This window comes from Vulpes lagopus, chromosome 2 (assembly GCF_018345385.1).
Source record: "Vulpes lagopus strain Blue_001 chromosome 2, ASM1834538v1, whole genome shotgun sequence".
Taxonomy (NCBI): domain Eukaryota; kingdom Metazoa; phylum Chordata; class Mammalia; order Carnivora; family Canidae; genus Vulpes; species Vulpes lagopus.
The window spans coordinates 164,661,218-164,679,415 of NC_054825.1; the positions used below are offsets into that span (position 1 = coordinate 164,661,218).

General features: G+C 53.5%; 1 protein-coding gene across 6 annotated transcripts in view; it reads left to right on the top strand.

Annotated features, from left to right (window-relative positions):
• The window catches only part of LIG1 (DNA ligase 1), a 39,949-nt gene that overhangs the window by 15,832 nt on the left and 5,919 nt on the right, over nt 1-18,198 (top strand). For 4 of the 6 annotated variants that reach the window (XM_041744724.1, XM_041744728.1, XM_041744725.1 and 1 more), the window contains exons 8-24: nt 265-381; nt 551-626; nt 1,952-2,032; nt 2,238-2,294; nt 5,095-5,267; nt 5,676-5,842; nt 6,255-6,331; nt 7,057-7,148; nt 7,324-7,423; nt 8,395-8,480; nt 9,211-9,326; nt 10,358-10,453; nt 12,442-12,552; nt 13,393-13,464; nt 15,316-15,460; nt 15,603-15,685; nt 16,949-17,101. In XM_041744724.1, the coding sequence (XP_041600658.1) occupies nt 265-381; nt 551-626; nt 1,952-2,032; nt 2,238-2,294; nt 5,095-5,267; nt 5,676-5,842; nt 6,255-6,331; nt 7,057-7,148; nt 7,324-7,423; nt 8,395-8,480; nt 9,211-9,326; nt 10,358-10,453; nt 12,442-12,552; nt 13,393-13,464; nt 15,316-15,460; nt 15,603-15,685; nt 16,949-17,101 (1,802 nt within the window). The remainder of the gene's footprint in view (nt 1-264; nt 382-550; nt 627-1,951; nt 2,033-2,237; nt 2,295-5,094; nt 5,268-5,675; nt 5,843-6,254; nt 6,332-7,056; nt 7,149-7,323; nt 7,424-8,394; nt 8,481-9,210; nt 9,327-10,357; nt 10,454-12,441; nt 12,553-13,392; nt 13,465-15,315; nt 15,461-15,602; nt 15,686-16,948; nt 17,102-18,198) is intronic. The other 2 variants (XM_041744727.1, XM_041744729.1) reach the window with 1 other exon arrangement.

Below are 18,198 nucleotides of genomic sequence, written 5' to 3' on the forward strand. Positions count from 1 at the left end.
GCAGGAGATGTGGAAACATTTTCTTCTGATCCTGCTGAGATGTCTTTTTTTTTTGCCGCTGTCTGAGAAGTCTCCAGGCTCAGACCAAATGCTAGAGAGATTTCTGTTAGTACTGACCAAAAAGCATCAGACCCAAGAGGCTCGTAAAGACAAGGGGCCAAAGTGATGGCCTTTTCCATCTATGGCATCAGAACAACCTTGGGTGACAAATGAAGCCTCGGATTGAAAGTTGGCATCACCAACTGACATCTCTTGCTTTGGCAGCAGAGCCCCCGGTGGATAGCACGTTGGAGCCTGCGGTGTCTGGGAAGCAGGAGGCTCAGAAGGAGGACTCGGCTAAGCTGCCCACCAGAGCCCCCAAGACGGTCAGCAGCTTCTTTGGTGAGTGTCTCCCACCCCTGAGCTGCCAGCACGATCCAAGGGGGCAGGCGAGCCTTTCTCCAGAGCGTGCCCCACCCCATGGAAGGTCTGACCCCTGACTCCTGGCCCCATGATTGGGTGGTGGGGGCTCTCAGGAGGAGGGCATACAGGTTCCTGACTTCATTCCCAGCCCCACGGAAACCGGCAACCAAGAAAGAAGGGAAAGAAGAGGACCCTGGCACTCCAAGGCAGGAGGAGACCAAGGGGTGAGTCTGTATCAGCTGTCAAGTAGAGAGGACCGAGTATTAAGAGGAGGCGTGCAGGAAGTCCAGATTCTCTTGATTGGATTCCCTAACCATGAGACCAGTGATCACTAGAAATTTTCAACTTTAACCATTGGTGATTACGATTGATTATTCTAATGACGTGTTTTGGGGATTTTTTTTTTCTTTAAGGTTGTGTTTTATTTATTCATGAGAGACACAGAGAGAGAGGCAGAGACACAGGCAGAGGGAGAAGCAGGCTCCCTGTGGGGAACCTGATGTGGGACTCCATCCCAGGACCCCAGGATCACGCTGCTACACGTCTTTCTTCACTCTCCCGACAACGCGGGGTGGTAGGGACTCTCGGTGGCTCCGTCGTACAGATGGGGACACCATGGTTCAGAGAGAGGAAGCTGCTTTCTCGGGGTAACAGCTACTCAGGGACGTGAACTCAGATGAATCTGACTGCAGGGTCTGGGCTGCTGTGGTGGCTCCAGCAGGGTCAGTGTGAGGCATTTCTGGAGGCATTTATGGTGGGGAGGTGTAGGATGCCGTCTCTGAAGCCGTTCTGCTAACTAGCTGTGTGGCTGAGTGGGAGCTACTTAAGCACTTACCTGGGAAACAGGGTTAGAAGAGTCCCTAGTGTAGCTGATTGCTAACAGGTGGATGCTGTGAACACAGTGCCTGGCACTTGAGACATCTAGGGACCACACCCTTCTGCCATTCCTACTGGTTCCATCCAGAGAGGTAAGGTTGGGTAGGATGCCCAAAGGGATCCCTTGCCTCTTAGAATGGCCCCAAAGGATTGCCTTGGTGGCTCAGTGGTTGAGCATCTGCCTTTGGCTCAGGTCGTGATCCCAAGGTCCTGGGATTGAGTCCCACATTGGGCTCCCCATAGGGAGCCTGCTTCTCCCTCTACCTATGTCTCTGCCTCTCTCTGTGTGTCTCTACCTCAGGGCCTTTGCACTTGCTGTTCCCCCTGCCTGGAGTGTTCTTCTCTATGATATGTGCTCGCTCCTCATGTTATTCTGCCCAATGTCTCCTTCCCCATCCTTTCCTCAGAAGTAGCACCTTCCATCCTGCCTTCCCCAACTTGGTTTTATTTTGTTTTTGGAAATAGTTTTTAATATCAAAATGATTTGTTTCTGTGTTTTTTGGGTCCCCCCCCCCGACTCCCCAGCTAGAATGTGAGCTCTAGGCTCACAGACTTAGTTTTCATTCATTTCTGTGCCCTCATGCCTAGAGCTTGGCTAGGCGCTCAGACAACATTAATTGGAGGAATGGCTTCTCTTTGACTCAGGTGTCTAATCTCCCTGTTGCCTCTACAGACCCCTGGACCCTCCCAGCTACAATCCTGCCAAGAACAACTACCATCCCATTGATGATGCATGCTGGAAGCCAGGCCAGAAGTGAGGCTTCCCCCGCCCCCAACTACCCCTCCTCTATTCCCTGTCCTCGGGTGCGTCTCACCAGAGGCCTCCACTGGAGGAAGCCATCAGATCTCTCACGTCCCCATTCTGGGGACACAGTGTTGAAGGTGTGGGGACTCAGGTGGACCTACAGATGGATGGTGTGGGCTGTACACACTGCCCCATGTCTTTCTTCCTTCCCCAGGGTCCCTTACCTGGCTGTGGCCCGGACATTTGAGAAGATTGAGGAAGTTTCTGCTCGGTAATTAGGCAGGCCCACCTGGGCAGGTGGAGGGTGGTGGGGTACTGGCTTGTGCTCCTGCTCGGTCCCTTCCCCTCTGTTCTTTCCCCTTTGCCCTCCGGTCTGCATCCCCGGCCCCTGGGGTGGCTGCAGGGCCTCTTGGGTCCCGAGCTGCAGAGACCCACACCATACTTCTGTCTCTCTATGGGTCAAAACGAGCCAAGAGGGTGAGCCCAGATTCCTGGGGTGGGGAAACCGCCTTCTCCCAATAGCAGGAACTTAATCTCCCCTCAATGGTGAGAAGTGACCACAACCTCACCAATTTTGTCACTCTTAGTGTAAGGATGTCTGGGTCAGGTTACAGCGAGAACCCCACTCCCAGTGAATGCTGGCCAGGCTGCTGGCACTCAGGGCTGCTGGGATCTGGCCTCCCCTCCTGCCTGGCCCCAGCAATCATCCCCCGTGTGTTCAGCCAGTGCTGGGGGGTGGGGGCACCCACTTCATTCCACCTCATCCTGCTGCCCGCCTGCACCATCAGCATTGTTTCCAGAAGATCGCTCCCTGTGGGTTGAAGTAGGTCTCGGTCCTTTTAACTGTTCCGTAGGATTCCTTCATTTTTGTCCATCATACCTCGTTTTTTTTTAACCTCTCAGACGTGAGAAAGAAACCTCCTCTGGGGCATAAACCCCAAGATGTAATCCGGAGGGCCCAGGAAGGGCCCAGAGTGCCAGGCCTATGGGCCCCAGCAGCAGGAGGGCTGGATTAGCCAAAGCCCAGCCCAGGGGACAGTGGGTGCAGACAGGTCTGGGAGTAGGCCCAGTTCTGCTGCTTTCCTGGCTGTTGGCAGGTGGCCTGACCTCTCTGAGCTTTGATCTCGTTACTAGTAAAGTGAAGATCATCTGTCTCCAGCTTGCTCTGAGAGCTGTGGGAGAGAGAGTAGCATAGGCATTCAGTGTCCAGAGATGCTGTCAGAAATCACTGCATTCAGGAGAACCGCAGGCGACTGTCCAAACCCCAACCCACAGTTGGACGGTTCTCTAATTTTTTTTTTTTTTTTTGCTTTATTTGAAATAGTTTTAAACTTAGAGGAAAATTGCAGAAATAGCACAGCGAGTCCCCATGTGCCCTTGGCTAGCTATCTCTAGTGTTAACATCTCCTGCCAGCACAGGATAGTTGCCATGACCAGGACGTTAACGTCAGTGCACGCTATTGAGTGACACATACAGACTTTGTGTGTGTTTTTGCTGGTTGCCCCCTTGGCGTTGTCTTTGCTGGGCCAGGGCCCGACCCAGACCCTGACCCCTACCCTTGGCACGGGGTCACCCTGTCTCCTCATCTCCTTCATCCTGATCGGTTTCTCTTAGTCGGCCTTTCTCACCGTGTGGCAGTTTTGAAGAGTCCCGTGATTTCGTAGAAGGTCTCAGTTTAGGTTTGTCTGATACTTCCTCAAGAATTGTTTCAGGTGACGCGTCTCCTGTCAGGAGGGATGCTATGTCACTGCATCCCACTGGGGCCGGGGCGGGGAGGTGGCAGGGGACACCTGCCACTGCCATCAGACTCCTAGTTACATGGCTTCAGGGCATCTACCGGACACCTCCGCCATACATTTGCTGTCTTCCCCTTTGCAATTAGCAGGCGTCTCATGGGGCTCCACTCCAAGCCTGTGCAGGGATTGTATTTGTCTTCAAACTCATGCCACTGACTTTAGCATCCCCAGGAGTGTCCTCAGGCTGCCAGAACAAATATCCAGCCATAGGCTTGGTGACTAGAAACACAGAAATGCATCCTCTCACCTTTCAGGAGGCCACAGGTCCGAAGTCAAGGGGTGGGCAGGGCTAGTTCCTCCTGGAGCCTCTCGGGAAAACCTGACCTGTGCCTCCCCCGGCTGATGGTGGCTGCAGGCAGTCCTTGGCCTATGGCCACGTCATTCCAGTCTCTGCCTCCAGTTCCACGTGGTCTTTCTCTCTGGGTGTCTTTTTCTGTGTTTTATAAGGGTACTTTTACTAGATTGAGGGCCCACCCCACCCGGGATGGCCTCATCTTGCTCCTTACCTCAGTTATACCTCCTAAGACCCTCTTTCCAAATAAGGCCCCATTCTGAGGCTCCAGGCGACCTCAGTTTTGGGGGCATGCTGTTTGTCAGCCTGTCTGCCCCTGTGGTGCTTTGTGTTTCTCTCTCTCTCTCTCTCTCTTTTTTCTCATGCCTCTTCCATGCCTTAATTGAGCTTCTTCTGTAAGAGAGACTTAGCTTCTCTTTCTAGTGAGGCCTTGACAGCAAACGCAGACGTTTGTACAGATCCTCTGAGCCACGCAGAATCGCAGAATCGTGGTTTACTTTGCGAGCTAGCACAGCGTGGTGATGGGGAGTGTGGGCCCTTGAGCTGACGGCCTCTGCTCACGTCTCAGCCTGATTCTCACTGGTTGTGACCTTGGGCGAGTTATGTGATCTCTCTGGGCCTCAGTTGCTTCGTCTGTAAAGTGAGAGTGATATCACTATCTATCTCCTGGGGGAGCCATGAGCGTTCAGGGAGAGGAAACACACAAAGCAGAGTGCTCAGATGCGGTACCCCCCCTTTCCCCGACCACAGCATCTAGAACATGCTCCACGCGCAGCAGTTGTTCTGTGGATGGTCATCCGTAAGCGTGGAGCAGGCTCACTGTCCCACCAGCAGCCTGTGTTTGTGCCTACAGCTCAGGCCTCCACCTGGGCCTGGACTTGAGCTCCCCTTCTCCTTTCTTGAGATCCTTTCCACCTGCCCCCACCTTTGACCCCGGAAATGCCAGAAAGTCACACCCCTGTCCCCCCACCCCCACCCCCAGGCTCCGGATGGTGGAGACGCTGAGCAACTTGCTGCGCTCTGTGGTGGCCCTGTCACCTCCGGACCTCCTCCCTATCCTCTACCTCAGCCTCAACCGTCTTGGGCCGCCCCAGCAGGGTCTGGAACTTGGTGTCGGTGATGGTGTTCTCCTCAAGGCGGTGGCCCAGGCCACAGGTAAGCAGGGGGTGTGGTGGCAGCTCCTGCGTGAGGAGGCTCTGAGGGAGAAAGTACAGAGGTGGAGAGGATGTGAGAGATGGCAGAGGGGCACTTCAGTCCCACTGAAGGTGGGAGCATGGGTGCTGGTTCAGGTGAGGGAGGCCCTGTGCCTTGGGTGGGAGGAGGGGCTGGGGAGATAGGCGTGCGGAGGGCTGGACCAGGGACCTGGGACTGAGGGTCGGGGCCCAGAGAGGCCAAAGAGCCTGGAGGGCAAGGGGAGATGCAGGGAGACCACAAGTGGGGCCTCTGGGGCTTGGTGTTCATGGTGGGAGGCAGGGTGGATCCTGGGCTGGGTGTGGACAGAGAGAGCTTGAGACAGACATGGCCCCATGCGTCCCCCTCACCACTGGTTTCCTCCACCCCAAGGGCGGCAGCTGGACTCTGTTAAAGCAGAGGCAGCTGAGAAGGGTGACGTGGGGCTGGTGGCCGAAAACAGCCGCAGTACCCAGAGGCTCATGCTGCCCCCACCTGCTCTCACCGCTGCCGGGGTCTTCGCCAAGTTCCGAGACATTGCCCGGCTTGCTGGCAGTGCCGTGAGTGGGGCACGATGGCACCCCTGCGCCCCAAACCCCCTGCCCTCTCTGCCCTTCCCCTTGGGGACCTGGAGCCATGCATGTAGCAAGGGGAACTTCTGATCACACTCTTTGGGGTTGGGAGGCTTTAGGCCTGCTGGTGGGATGCAGAGCTTTCCTTCTTCCTGCTTGCAGGATGGTGCAGGGGCATCTCCTCTTGAGATTCCAGCACCTGCTCTGCTGCTGCCTCATGACAGGACACGGGACAGTAAATACTTGCTGGATAGGGGGAGGGAGGTAGGGAGGCAGGCTGGAGCTGGCGGAGAAGTGGGAATGGGCTGACAGCAGGGGCAGGCATTCCAGGGGGCCAGCCCGGAGGAGGTGTGCTCCCCTTCCTTCGCCCCAGGTACCAACTGCTCGACCCTCCCTTCAGTCCACAGCCAAGAAGATAGATGTCATCAAAGGCCTCTTCGTCGCCTGCCGCCACTCAGAAGCCCGATTCATTGCCAGGTAGGCGTGGGTCTGGGAGACTGGGAGAGGTGACGGGAGGGAGGGACGGATGGGCAGTGGGATTCCCGCTGGTGCCCTCAGCAGGGGGAATGGGAATACTGGGTCCTTTTCCCAGGCAGCTCGTCTCCTGTGTCCTGGGGCTCGTGGGTAAGAGGTGCCCTGATGGATTAGTGACGTCCACCTTGGCCTCCATGAGAGCCGAGCGGACGGGAGCCACACAGTTGCCCTGAGGGTGAAAATAGTCATGGGCAGCTCCTACCATGGAGTGTTTCTTGGGCGCCCGGTACTGCGCGTGGTAGCCTGGCGCTGCCCGGCCCCATTACCCTCAGCCGGGTCTCCTGAAGGGGAGATGGCACACTCTCTGGCCCCTCTGGGGAGGCTGTGTCCCGCTGCCTGGTCCACTCCCCTGGCTCGCCCTCTCCGAGCCTCACTGCTTCCCCAGAGGGCAGCTGAGATGAGAAGCAAAGACTTCGCCAGGCACCCACTTCTGCCCCAGGGAAGGCCAGCGGCCATGGCTCTTAGGGCCTGGCCTCAGTTTCCTCATCTTTTCAGTGGGGCCATGTGATTCCTCAGGTGTCTTCCAGGCCCAACAGTTGTTCTGGTTTTGAGGAGAGGGTTACAGAGAGTCAAGGTGGGGAAGATGGGAGGAGGCGGGGGGCAGAGGGTAGAGGGCAAGATGGAAGGGTGGTGACAAGCCCGTGCCACCTCGCCTGCTGTCTCCCCAGAGCCCTGAGTGGACGGCTGCGCCTCGGGCTGGCAGAGCAGTCGGTGCTGGCCGCCCTCGCCCAGGCCGTGAGCCTCACGCCCCCAGGCCAAGGTGAGGCCCTGCACTGGAGTTTACCCGCCTGCCCTCCTTTCCTGAAGTCCACGCCTCGGCTCCTCTCCAGGCTCCTTCCCTGGCAGCCTTGTTTCCAACACGCCACCCCTGAGCCCCCGGGGTCACCGAGGGGTCAGGCCCATCCCAAAGCCTCTGCTGGTGGGTCTGGTCCTAGAATTCCCCTCGGCCGTTGTGGATGCTGGGAAGGGCCGGACGGCAGAAGCCCGAAAGACGTGGCTGGAGGAGCAAGGCATGATCCTGAAGCAGACGTTCTGGTGAGATCCGGGGCCATGGGAAGGGTGAACAGACTGGGAGGGGCGGGAGACCCTGAGGGGCGGTGGGCTCAGTGCCGAGGGTTACTGGTGATGTGGGAGGTGCCAGCGGCTGGTAGGCACTAGTGACAGAGCAGGGTGGAAATCCAGACAAGATTAGTGCTGGACACGAGGTGGGGGACAGCAATTATGAAGGTGGGGAACGGCAAAGGATCGGGGACAGTGAGCAGTGAAGAGATGCGGGCCTCAGGTGAGAGCAGCTTGCAGCTCTCCTGGACACCTGGGAGTTCCAGGAGGACCACGCATGCACAAAAGCCCTAAGAGAAGCAGAGCAGGGCTAGTGACTGACCGGAGTGACGGGTCAGGTCATCCATGGGGTGATAGCGAGGGCTGTAGAGAGGACCGTGTGGGGGGACCTGGCCAGCGGCCCACCCAGGGCTGGCCGTAGCAAGGTGGTGACCGCCCAGAGAGAGTGTCAGTGGCGGGAGGGCCCAAGAACATTTCTGCCAAGATCCTTGGGGCGCCCACTCGGGCACGTGGCAGGGGAGAACCCTCAAACCCCTGAGCCAGGACATCATCTCCACTCTGCCCACGGGGAGGATCTACAAACTGTTGCTTCCTGACCCACTCCCAGCCAGCTAAGTCAGAATCTTGAGAGGTGAGACCTGGCCTTGGAGAAAGTCCTTTATCTATCCCTGAGTTGTTTAAATGTGTAGGTCAGGTAAAGAGCCACTGGCCTCGTGATGACAGGCAGGGGTGATGGCAGGCCCAGACCAAGAGAGACAGTCGCGCTGAGGGGGAGATCGTGACAGAGATAGCCAGACTCTTGTTTGGTGAAGGGGCAGAGGAGTCAGGAGCAGACCTTGAGGACAAGGTGACAGTGACAGAGGCACATCTGCAACCAGAGCATAGGGTTTCCAGGCCGCCAGAGTTCTGGAAAGACACCTGCAAGTTTATTCTTGCCCCCACGCCAGCGAGGTGCCCGACCTGGACCGGATCATCCCTGTACTGCTGGAGCATGGCCTGGAGCACCTCCCCGAGCACTGCAGGTTGAGCCCAGGTACAAGCCCCTTAGGGGTGACTCCAGCCCCACCCTGGGCAGGATTGGGTCTGGGGCCACAGAGCTGGAGCTCAGCCCTCCTGTAAGCTCCACTCCCTCCTCCTGGCCTTAGCTTCTTTCATCCTTCTAAGAACCTGCAGATTCCTCCTCTTGCCACCACATTTGGGTTCTGTTCCCTGTGCTGAAACCCATCCCTTTTCTGTTTCAAGTCTCTGTCTATATTAGGTAGGGTGGGGGTGAATGCTGTGATAGAGATACCCCAAAAGGCAGTGTGTCGAGGCAGGCAGAGTCTTCCTCTGGCTCATAAGAGTCTAGAGGAAGGCAGGTTATCAGGCAGGATACGTGGCTGGGCTCCAGGGACACCCTCCCACACACACACACTGGGGGACTCAGGTTCCTCTGTCCTGTTGTTCTATCATCCTGAGGTTTTCACCTTAATGTGCATGACCAGAGGTGGCTTACGTTTCTAGATCACAAGAGAGAGAGGGAGAAGGGTGTGACCAGACTTTGTGCACACCCCTACCCATGCATCTTCATTGTGTGGCCTTACCTAGCTGCAAGGGAGGCTGAGAGCAGGCAAGCTGCCCTCCTGATCCGGGAGGGCATGTTCTCTTCTTACGCAGAAAGGAGAATGGGTCTTGGGCACAGCTAATTGTCTCTGTCATATTCCCTCTCTGATGTGTTAATGGTGCCTACCTCAGTTTCCTAATTCTCGCTCCTCCCCCTCCAGGGGTTCCACTGAAACCAATGCTGGCGCACCCCACCCGGGGTGTCAGCGAGGTCCTAAAACGTTTTGAAGAGGCAGCTTTCACCTGCGAGTACAAATACGATGGGCAGAGGGCACAGGTATGAAGGTGGACACATCCCTTCAGCAGAAGAGCATGTGCCAGAGAGCAGGGCCCTGGGATGGGGCAGACCCAAACTCAAAGCACCTCCTGTCATAGACTGCTCGTCTGACCTTATGTATCTGGGTTTAATATCCAACTTTGTTTAACGACAACGTTAACATAGCTCACCTGACTTCCCTGAAAATCAGTTTTATTTGATGAAATTATCGAAATTCCTGACCCAAGGCAGTGGGAGTTCACTTTGCCTGTGCCCTTCTGGCGGGGGTGTTCACTGTAACAGCCGTTATGGGAAGCACCTACTTAATCTTCAGTGAGATTATGTAAGCATGTGTCCAACACCCCGGTGCCAAGGACGTCCTTGGTTGGGTCTGTAGGGATGCTCCTTTGTGGCTCTGCCGTCCTGGCGGGGAGTTGGGACTATTATGTTCATCACCGGGATGGAGGAGCAAGTGTAGTGGATATCCACCCTTTGGTGGTTTGAAGCAGTTAAAAGCAGATTTAGTGTCATAGAAGGATCTTCAAAATATAATGCTGAGAAAAAATAAAAGAATTTATGGTAGTAACAGCAGTTTTAAATATGTATGTTTTCATATGTTTTTTAAGTCCTATATGTCATATCCAACACATACTCAACTGTTGGGATGACATACGTGTAAGGTGGCATATTTGTCCATTCTGCTTAAGGGCTGTGACCAGACTATATTAAAATAAATTAACAATAAAATCAGAATGTCTTTTACAGCTTAACATCCAGGTAAATCCGCTTAAACAGAGCGAGACACTTGAGCATCCAAGGTGGGGGCAGAGGGTGGTGGTGAAAGGGAGGATGAGGAAGGTGATGGCAGGGGCTTCCACAGACTGGGGGGAGGCGCTGCATGGATGGAGGAGGTGATTTACTCAGGTCTCTGCACCAGTTCCTTCTCTAGACCTTCTGGAATCTTCTGCTGGTGAAAGTGGGGTCAGAAGAGAAAGGAGGGACCAGTGGGGGTGGGCTGGGTTCTGAGTCCCTCTCTGCTCTCTCTGCTGCAGATCCACGTTCTGGAAGGTGGGGAGGTGAAAATCTTCAGCAGGAATCAGGAAGACAATACCGGAAAGTACCCAGACATCATCAGCCGCATCCCCAAGGTAGGTGTCTGCTTCCCCTGGTGAGGGGTGGGTAGGGGAGGCTGCAGTTATGGGGCAGAGAACTGCGGCCTGTCCAGGCCAGCTGGACACAGCACGGTTGTCAGAAGGAGATTGGAGTGCGTTTGGCTGCAGATAATGCAACACCCATCTCCCAGAGGCTTGAGCAGATGCCCTTTTTTTTCTCAAGGGAATCTGGGTAGGCTAGCCTGGCTCAGCTGTGCACCCAAGTTCTCCAGAAGCCACTTATTTCTGTCTCTGTCCTCTGTTGTCCTTGACTGGTCGGCTTTTCATCCCAACACTTGTCCCCTGATCATCCCCGGATAGGTGCCACCATTCAGATGGAAAGACAGTCAAGGGGGTTCTGGCTTCCTACCGTCCAGGTGCCTCCCACCACCCCGGGCCAACTCTGGTTTGGGGTCACCGTCCAGCCTTGGGCCCCGTGGCGCAGCAGAGGCTGAAAAAGCCAGAATGTCACACTGACAAGGAGAGGCAGTGGGGACGTAGGTGCAGGGAGCCAGCCTGCATATCAGCCCTGTCATTGGAATAGGGATGGCTTCTTTGCTCTTGAGCGTCTTGGGCCTGCTCTGGGAGCCCTTGGTCAAACAGCCCTTCTTGCCTGATCCTAGTTAATTAGGAAGTTGGCACTTTCCCAGAGCAGCATTAGCATTAGCTGAGCTTTCCCAGAGCATAGCATTAGCTGAGCTCTTGTTAGCTGCCAGCTGCTATCGTTTCCAGTTTTACTAGATGTAATTTCTCTGTGGAGTTCTGATTTTAGTGTACATGGTTTGGTGAGTTTTGGTAAGTTTATATACACTTGTCTAAACATAAAAAATTTTGGTGTATCACCTAAATTGTTCCCTTGTGTCCCATGCCAAGCAGTACCCCCCATAAGCTCCCAGAGGCAATGAGCATCGATAGACCGTTTTGTCTCTACAAGTGGTGTGGCCTATTCCAGGGCTTCTTGTGAGCGGTATCCTCCAGTTTGGGGTCTTTTGTCTCTGTCCACTTTTGTTTATTCATTTAGTGCATATTTACTGGGCACCTGCTCTGTGCTGAGCCCTGCACAGGAGGCTGGGGACATAGCATGGACAGGCTACACCCAGCTCAGGCCTGGCAGGGCCAGGAGATCTTCATCAGAGCGTCCCACTGCTGGCTCTCTAGTTATACAGGGACACGGGGGCTCTGAAGGAAAGACCACCATTCTGTGAGCCTCTGTATCTGTAAGAGATTTGACCTAGGCCCGGTGTCAGCAAGGCAAACCACCACCACATATTGCCCCAGGATATAGAATGAATGGTGCCACCTAGAGTTGTGCAGCAGCATTCCTTTGAGGGAAAAGAAGTCCTCCCAATGGAGGTGAAGGATAATGACAGATGTTCTAGAGTGATTAGGAAGTGCAAAGGCTCTGTGGTTGGAGGGGCATAGCCCATCCACAAAACAGAGGCTAGTGTACTGGGGTGCAGAGTCTGAGGGGACCAGGTGAGGTGAGGATGGGCCAGGGGCCGACTGAGGAGAGCCCCCACAGCTTTGGGAAGCCAGATATGGCTTTTAGCAGGGATGCACTGATCAGATTTGAGGTTGCTGAGGGCACCCTAACTGCTGTGAGGAGAACAGTTTATATGTGGAGGCCATACAGGAATAGAGTGGACTGCTAGGATGATGTGACCTGGGCTGGACTGGGCTCAATGAGGTGGTATTCTGTAGGTGACTTAGAGATTTCAGAGGGGAAGTGGACAAGTTCACGGGGAACTGACAAAGGTCACTGGGTTTCCAGCTTATGGGACCAAGTAGTAAGTCTCAGAAAAGTTCATTTCCCCCCACTTACAGGGAATGAGAAGAGGGTCTGTGTACACATGTGCATCTTTGAATTGACATCAGTTTTTTTTGTGAATCTTGAGAAGGAAGAGCTGTAGAAGGAAAAGGACCTGTTTCTCTGGGCCTCATCCCCTACCTCTCAGCAGCCTTGGGTCTCCTTCTTCACTTTTCAGATTAAACTCCCGTCAGTCACGTCCTTCATTCTGGACACAGAAGCCGTGGCATGGGACCGGGAAAAGAAGCAGATCCAGCCATTCCAAGTGCTCACCACCCGCAAACGCAAGGTAGTCTCAGTCTCCCTCCACTACCTGCCGTGGTCACACAGTTTCTCTTCCTCCTAGCCCTGCCCCACCCCAGAAGGACAAAGTGTTCCTCGGGATGTGGTTCTTGCTGCCTTACAATGTGGCTGCCACAGCTCCAGCCATTACATTCTCATTCCAGCATACCAAGTACAAAGGAGGAAAGAGCCTTTCTCCTGTCTCTGTTATTTTATTTTATTTTATTTTATTTTATTTTATTTTATTTTATTTTATTTTATTTATTTTATTTTATTTATTTTATTTTATTTTATTTTATTTTATCTTATTTTATTATTTTATTTTATTTTATTTTATCTTATTTTTTTATTTATTTTATTTTAAATTCATGAGAGACAGAGAGAGAGGCAGAGACACAGGCAGAGGGAGAAACCGGCTCCATGCAGGGAGCCCGACATGGGACTCAATCCCAGGTCTCCAGGGTCACGCCCTGGGCTGAAGGCGTAAACCGCTGAGCCACCAGGGCTGCCCCTGTCTCTGTTTTATTATGAAGGATCTGTGCCAGGATTCCCCCCCCCCCCCACAACCTGTGCCCCACCAAACTTCTTTATCTTCATTGGCCATTAGCTGCAAGGGAGGTTGGGAGAGCAAATATTTGACAAAGGGATTGAGTTTGTTGGGATTAGCTGAGAGCCATCAGGTTGCAGAGCCAGGAGCCAGTATCACTCTCACGGGTGTGTGGGCTATTGCCTGGAGAAAAGGGGAGAGTGGTAGTGACATGTGTCTGCCTGGGGCATGATGGGAGGCAAACCTACCGTGCCCCTGTCATCATTCCCCACCCCTGCTCCCCGTTCTACTCCAACCCAGGAGGTGGATGCAGCAGAGATCCAGGTGCAGGTGTGTCTATATGCCTTCGACCTCATTTACCTCAATGGAGAGGTGAGTTCTGGCTGCATGTCTAGGGGTAGCCGGGGGGAGGTGGGGGCTGTGTATGAGCTTAGGAGCCGACCTTCTGAGTGGCCATACTTGGGCAGCGATTCTCAGGGACCCTGGAGGGTCTCCAGGACACTCTCGGGGAAGTCTGTGAGGTCCTGCCTGCCCTTCCCAGCTCCGCAGCCATATGAGGCAGATTCTCTTCCTGTATGGCAGCCAGAGCAACACATTGTCGCTGTCTGAATGCAGACACACACGTGAGCGTCCAGCTCCATTAAAAGCCAGACATTATAGAATCTGTAAAAGTATAAACTAATGCCCCCTCTTCTTACTTTTTCTAACATAAGCACATTTCATAAATGACATATTATTGGGTTAACATGTTGGAGTTATTATTTTTAAATGAATTGATAAACGTCAAGATTTCTCATTTCTAACGTAGCAAATGTTAACATGTGATATGATAGCTAATACTACGTCATTACTATGGTAAATATCCAGAGATGTAAGCCACGTACATAGAAGCTCTCTGGAGTGAGTCCTAAGCAGACTTCACGGGTGGGAGGGGGTCCTGAGACTGCAGAGTTTGAGAACTGCTGCTCCAGGGCATGGGTTAAGGATCTGGAGCCAGGCCACCTGCTTTGATATCCCAGCTCTCCCTTCCTGGTTGTGTGGCCGCAGATAAGTGACTCAGCCTCTCAGAGTCTCAGTTTCCTTGTCCATGATAAAGAGCTGACAGTAGCACCCGCTGTACTTGTTATGGGGCAGATGAAGCGATGGGACCCGGGCATGAGCACAGTGGCTGGCACATACGAGTGTTTATCCTCTAGAATGAGTTGCCAACACCACCGTCATCCTAGATAACTAACCTTTAACAATCTGGCAGCTGAATGGCCTCCGCTTGCACTTGACTAATGAAATCAGGGTGATTTCCAGTGGGCTGTGCCTGCCCATCAGGAGCATGGATGGAACATGAAAGGGTGTGGTTAATTCAATCAAAGCTAATAAGATCGCAGAGAGTAGATTAACTTCCAGAAGGTGGGTAAGTCTGTTTCATAGTATAAGGCAAGCAGCACTTTCCCACGAATAGATTTGCTCTAACTCGGAGCTCAGTAGAGCAGGGCCTGCAGGCCGAATCTGTCTCGGCCTTTCTCGTCTGTAAGGGAGGCTTTATTGGAACGCAGCCGCATGCCCATACACTTCTGCCCTACAGCCCACAGCTGAGCGGTTGTCACAAAGCCCCAGTAGCCCACAGAGCTCAGAGTATTGACTCTAGTTCTTCGTGCAACAAGGTTGCTGACCCCTGGATTAAAGTGGAAAGCATCCTCTCAGAAACACGTTTATCTTCTATCCGTGTGGTCATCGGCACCTTTCGCCTTTATTCAACCCGTGTTGTAAATGGAACTGTAGCCACAATAACGAGTCCATTCCAGCTCCATAAGGACTGTGGCCCCTGTCTTATGCACCTGAGGTCACAGGACTGACCGGTCTCCAGCCCCCTAGCTGCCCTTTTTTTTTTTTTTTTTTTTTAAAGATTTTATTTATTTATTTGAGACAGAAAGAGGGTACAAGCGTGGGGAGAAAGAGAAAGCAGGCACTCTGCTGAGCAGGGAGCCCCATGTGGAGCTTGATCCCAGGACCCTGAGCTCATGATCTGAGCCGACACTGAACCAACTAAGCCACCCCGGTGCCCCTCCCCTTGCTGCCTTTGACTTGCCCTTGAAATGGGTCCTCGAAGTTCTCAAAATCCCCGTGTGGGCCTGGTTCATCCCTGTCGGGGGCCTTCCTGTCTCGTGGGAGCCCAGGCTTCTCTTTACCTCCACAGTGACACCCTCTCTCTTTTCCTGCCCTACTCAGTCCCTGGTACGTGAGCCTCTTTCCCGACGCCGGCAGCTGCTCCGGGAGAACTTTGTGGAGACGGAGGGCGAGTTTGTGTTCGCCACCTCCCTGGACACCAAGGACACAGACCAAATTGCCGAGTTCTTGGAGCAGTCTGTGAAAGGTATGGGGGCCTGGGGCCAGCTGCCATGTATACTCCCTCTTGGCTGCCCCGCCCCAAGTGATTTCATTTGAAGCTGCTGGCTCCGGCTGGCTGGCTGTCATGAGCCGGGCTTCACAGAGGTCACTCTTTGTGTCTCCCTCAGACTCCTGTGAGGGGCTGATGGTGAAAACTCTGGACGTCGATGCCACCTATGAGATCGCCAAGAGATCCCACAACTGGCTCAAGGTGCCCTTCCCAAATCTGGCCATCTTTCCATCTGGTTCCCAGTCCTCACTCCACCCTGTTTAAGTGCGGGAGCCTTTTCTCGGTCCCTGATGCCTCCCTGTCCAGCCAGCCACAGACCATCCCTCCACAAATCCTTGCTGCTGGACTCACCAAGAATCAGTTAGAACTGCCCTGGCCTGAGCACCATGGAAGTTAGATGAGGTTTCTATTCTAAGTTCATAGCCCCTCTCTGTTGGGTGGGGCCGACGGGAAGGGAGGGAGTCAGCCAGGACATAAATGAGATGACATTGGGGGCGATGAGCATTGTGGAGAAAGCAAGTCAAGTTGGGGCCAGTGAGGATCTTGCAGTGCTCTGGTCATCGGGAAAGGCCTTTCCAGAGTTGACTCTTGCATTGAGGCACAGATGACAGGAGAGAGTCAGGCACATGGAGATCTGGGACAGAGTGTCTAGGAGAAGGGTGGGGGCAACAATTGCAAGGGCCCTGAGGTAGGAATGAAGCTCTGTGTGTGCAGGGAGCAAGGTGATTAGGGTGTGAGTCGAGGTCAGGGTGGAGGGCAGGCCTCAGATGACACAGCTCCTTGGGGGTCGTTAAATACCCTGGGTTTTCCTCTGAGGGTTTTGAGAAGCCAGTGGAGGTTTGAGACAGGAAGTCCTGTGGTCTGGTTGTCATTTGGCATGAGACATCTGGCTGGCTGAGGATGGTGGATGGTTGGGGAGGGTGCTGGGCAGACTGGGAACCCTTGGGCAGGAGGCTAGCCGGGAGAGGGGCGAGAGGACTGCAGCAGGAGATGAGCCGGAGTGGAGCCAGAGGGATTTCCCGGGTGTGTTTGAGGGGCCTGTGGTCTGTCCCCCTGAGACTGTCAGCAGCTGGGAGGGTATGAGCGTTCCTGTCTTAGGACATTTTCCTTGCTACATACCCCAGGCTGAACTCCTGCCTGGCACTTTCTGGAACAAGTGATTACTCCATGTAAAGGAGTAAGTGGAATATACATCTATCCCAAGGGAAAGGGGGACCCCGAGGTTCTCCATCTGACTTGTCCCCTCAGCCTTGCCAGCTCCTTCCCCTTCGCTCGTCTCTTTCCTAATTTGTTCTGGAAGTCTAGGAGCTCCTCCCACATCCCACCTCAGCCTGGTGACGGTCCTCAGTCTCTACGAGAGCGCTCTCCTTTGGCTCACCCCGACGACCCGTGCTCTGGCATCAAGGAGCCTCCAGCAGTGAGATCCGTCTCAGTGCCCCCTCACCTCTGGCCTTCCCTCCCTAGCTGAAGAAGGACTACCTCGATGGTGTGGGCGACACCCTGGACCTTGTGGTGATTGGTGCCTACCTGGGCCGTGGCAAACGGGCTGGCCGCTATGGGGGCTTCCTACTGGCTGCCTACGATGAGGAGAGTGAGGAGCTCCAGGCCATATGCAAGGTGCTGTGAGGCAGGAGTAGATTCGACTCCACCTTGGGGGGAGGGGTGCCTGAACCAAGAGGCTCTCGTGTTCTTCCTATGAAGGATTAAGCTTTTTTCTAGTTTTTATTTGCTTTTTCTGATCCTATAAGTAACTCTTGCCTTACGTAGAAGTATGTGCTATTATAAAAAGATGTAAAGAAGTTGTGCCAGTTAAGAATTGGGTTCTGCTACAGATGATGACATAAAGGGATTTATTTTTCTCTCATATAATGAGAAGTCTGGAGAGGAGCAGGCGGCTCTCTGATGACATTAGGGGCCTAGGCTTCTGTCCCCGCACAGGGGTTTTGTCATGGCTTCTGACCTCATCTTCATAATGTGGCTGCAGGACCTCCAGCCATCACAGCCATGCACGCTCCAAACAACAGGAAAGAAGAAGGCCCCAAGCAGAGGGATGTGCCCCCTACATTAGCCTCAGCTAACAAACAGCTTCTGTGGCATGGGTTGGAATTTTGCTCCACAGCCCACCTCCCTCCACAGAGGAGCTTAGGAAATGGAGTGGGTTTTGTTTTTGTTTAAAGCTACGCACATTGGTGATCCAACAAATGTGAGGCTTTTGCCACAGAAACAGAATAAACTGTTACCCATAATTCCAGTGCCCAGAGGTAACCACTCATAAAATTTGAGGGAATGTCTTATTTATACTTTTACAAAGCTGTGATCTTTGTATATGAGGGATTTTTTTTCCCTATAAATAATATGTTTTTTTAAGATTTTATTTTTTCATGAGAGACACAGAAAGAGAGGCAGAGACATAGGCAGAGGGAGAAACAGGCTCCATGCAGGGAGCCCGACATGGGACTTGATCCCAGGACCCTGGGATCACGACCTGAGCCAAAGGCAGATGCTCAACCACTGAGCTACCCAGGTGTCCCCTAAATCCCATGTTTTAAATACTGTCAGATACATATAAGTAACATAGTGATAAAAAACGTTAGAGTGTTTGCCCTCATCTTCAGGACTTTTAGAAGCACATGAATGTGTTAAACTTAAAAATAAAACAGTCTGTTATTTTACCAGCAAAAATGGGTTTGTTCAGAAATAGCATAGAATTGCAT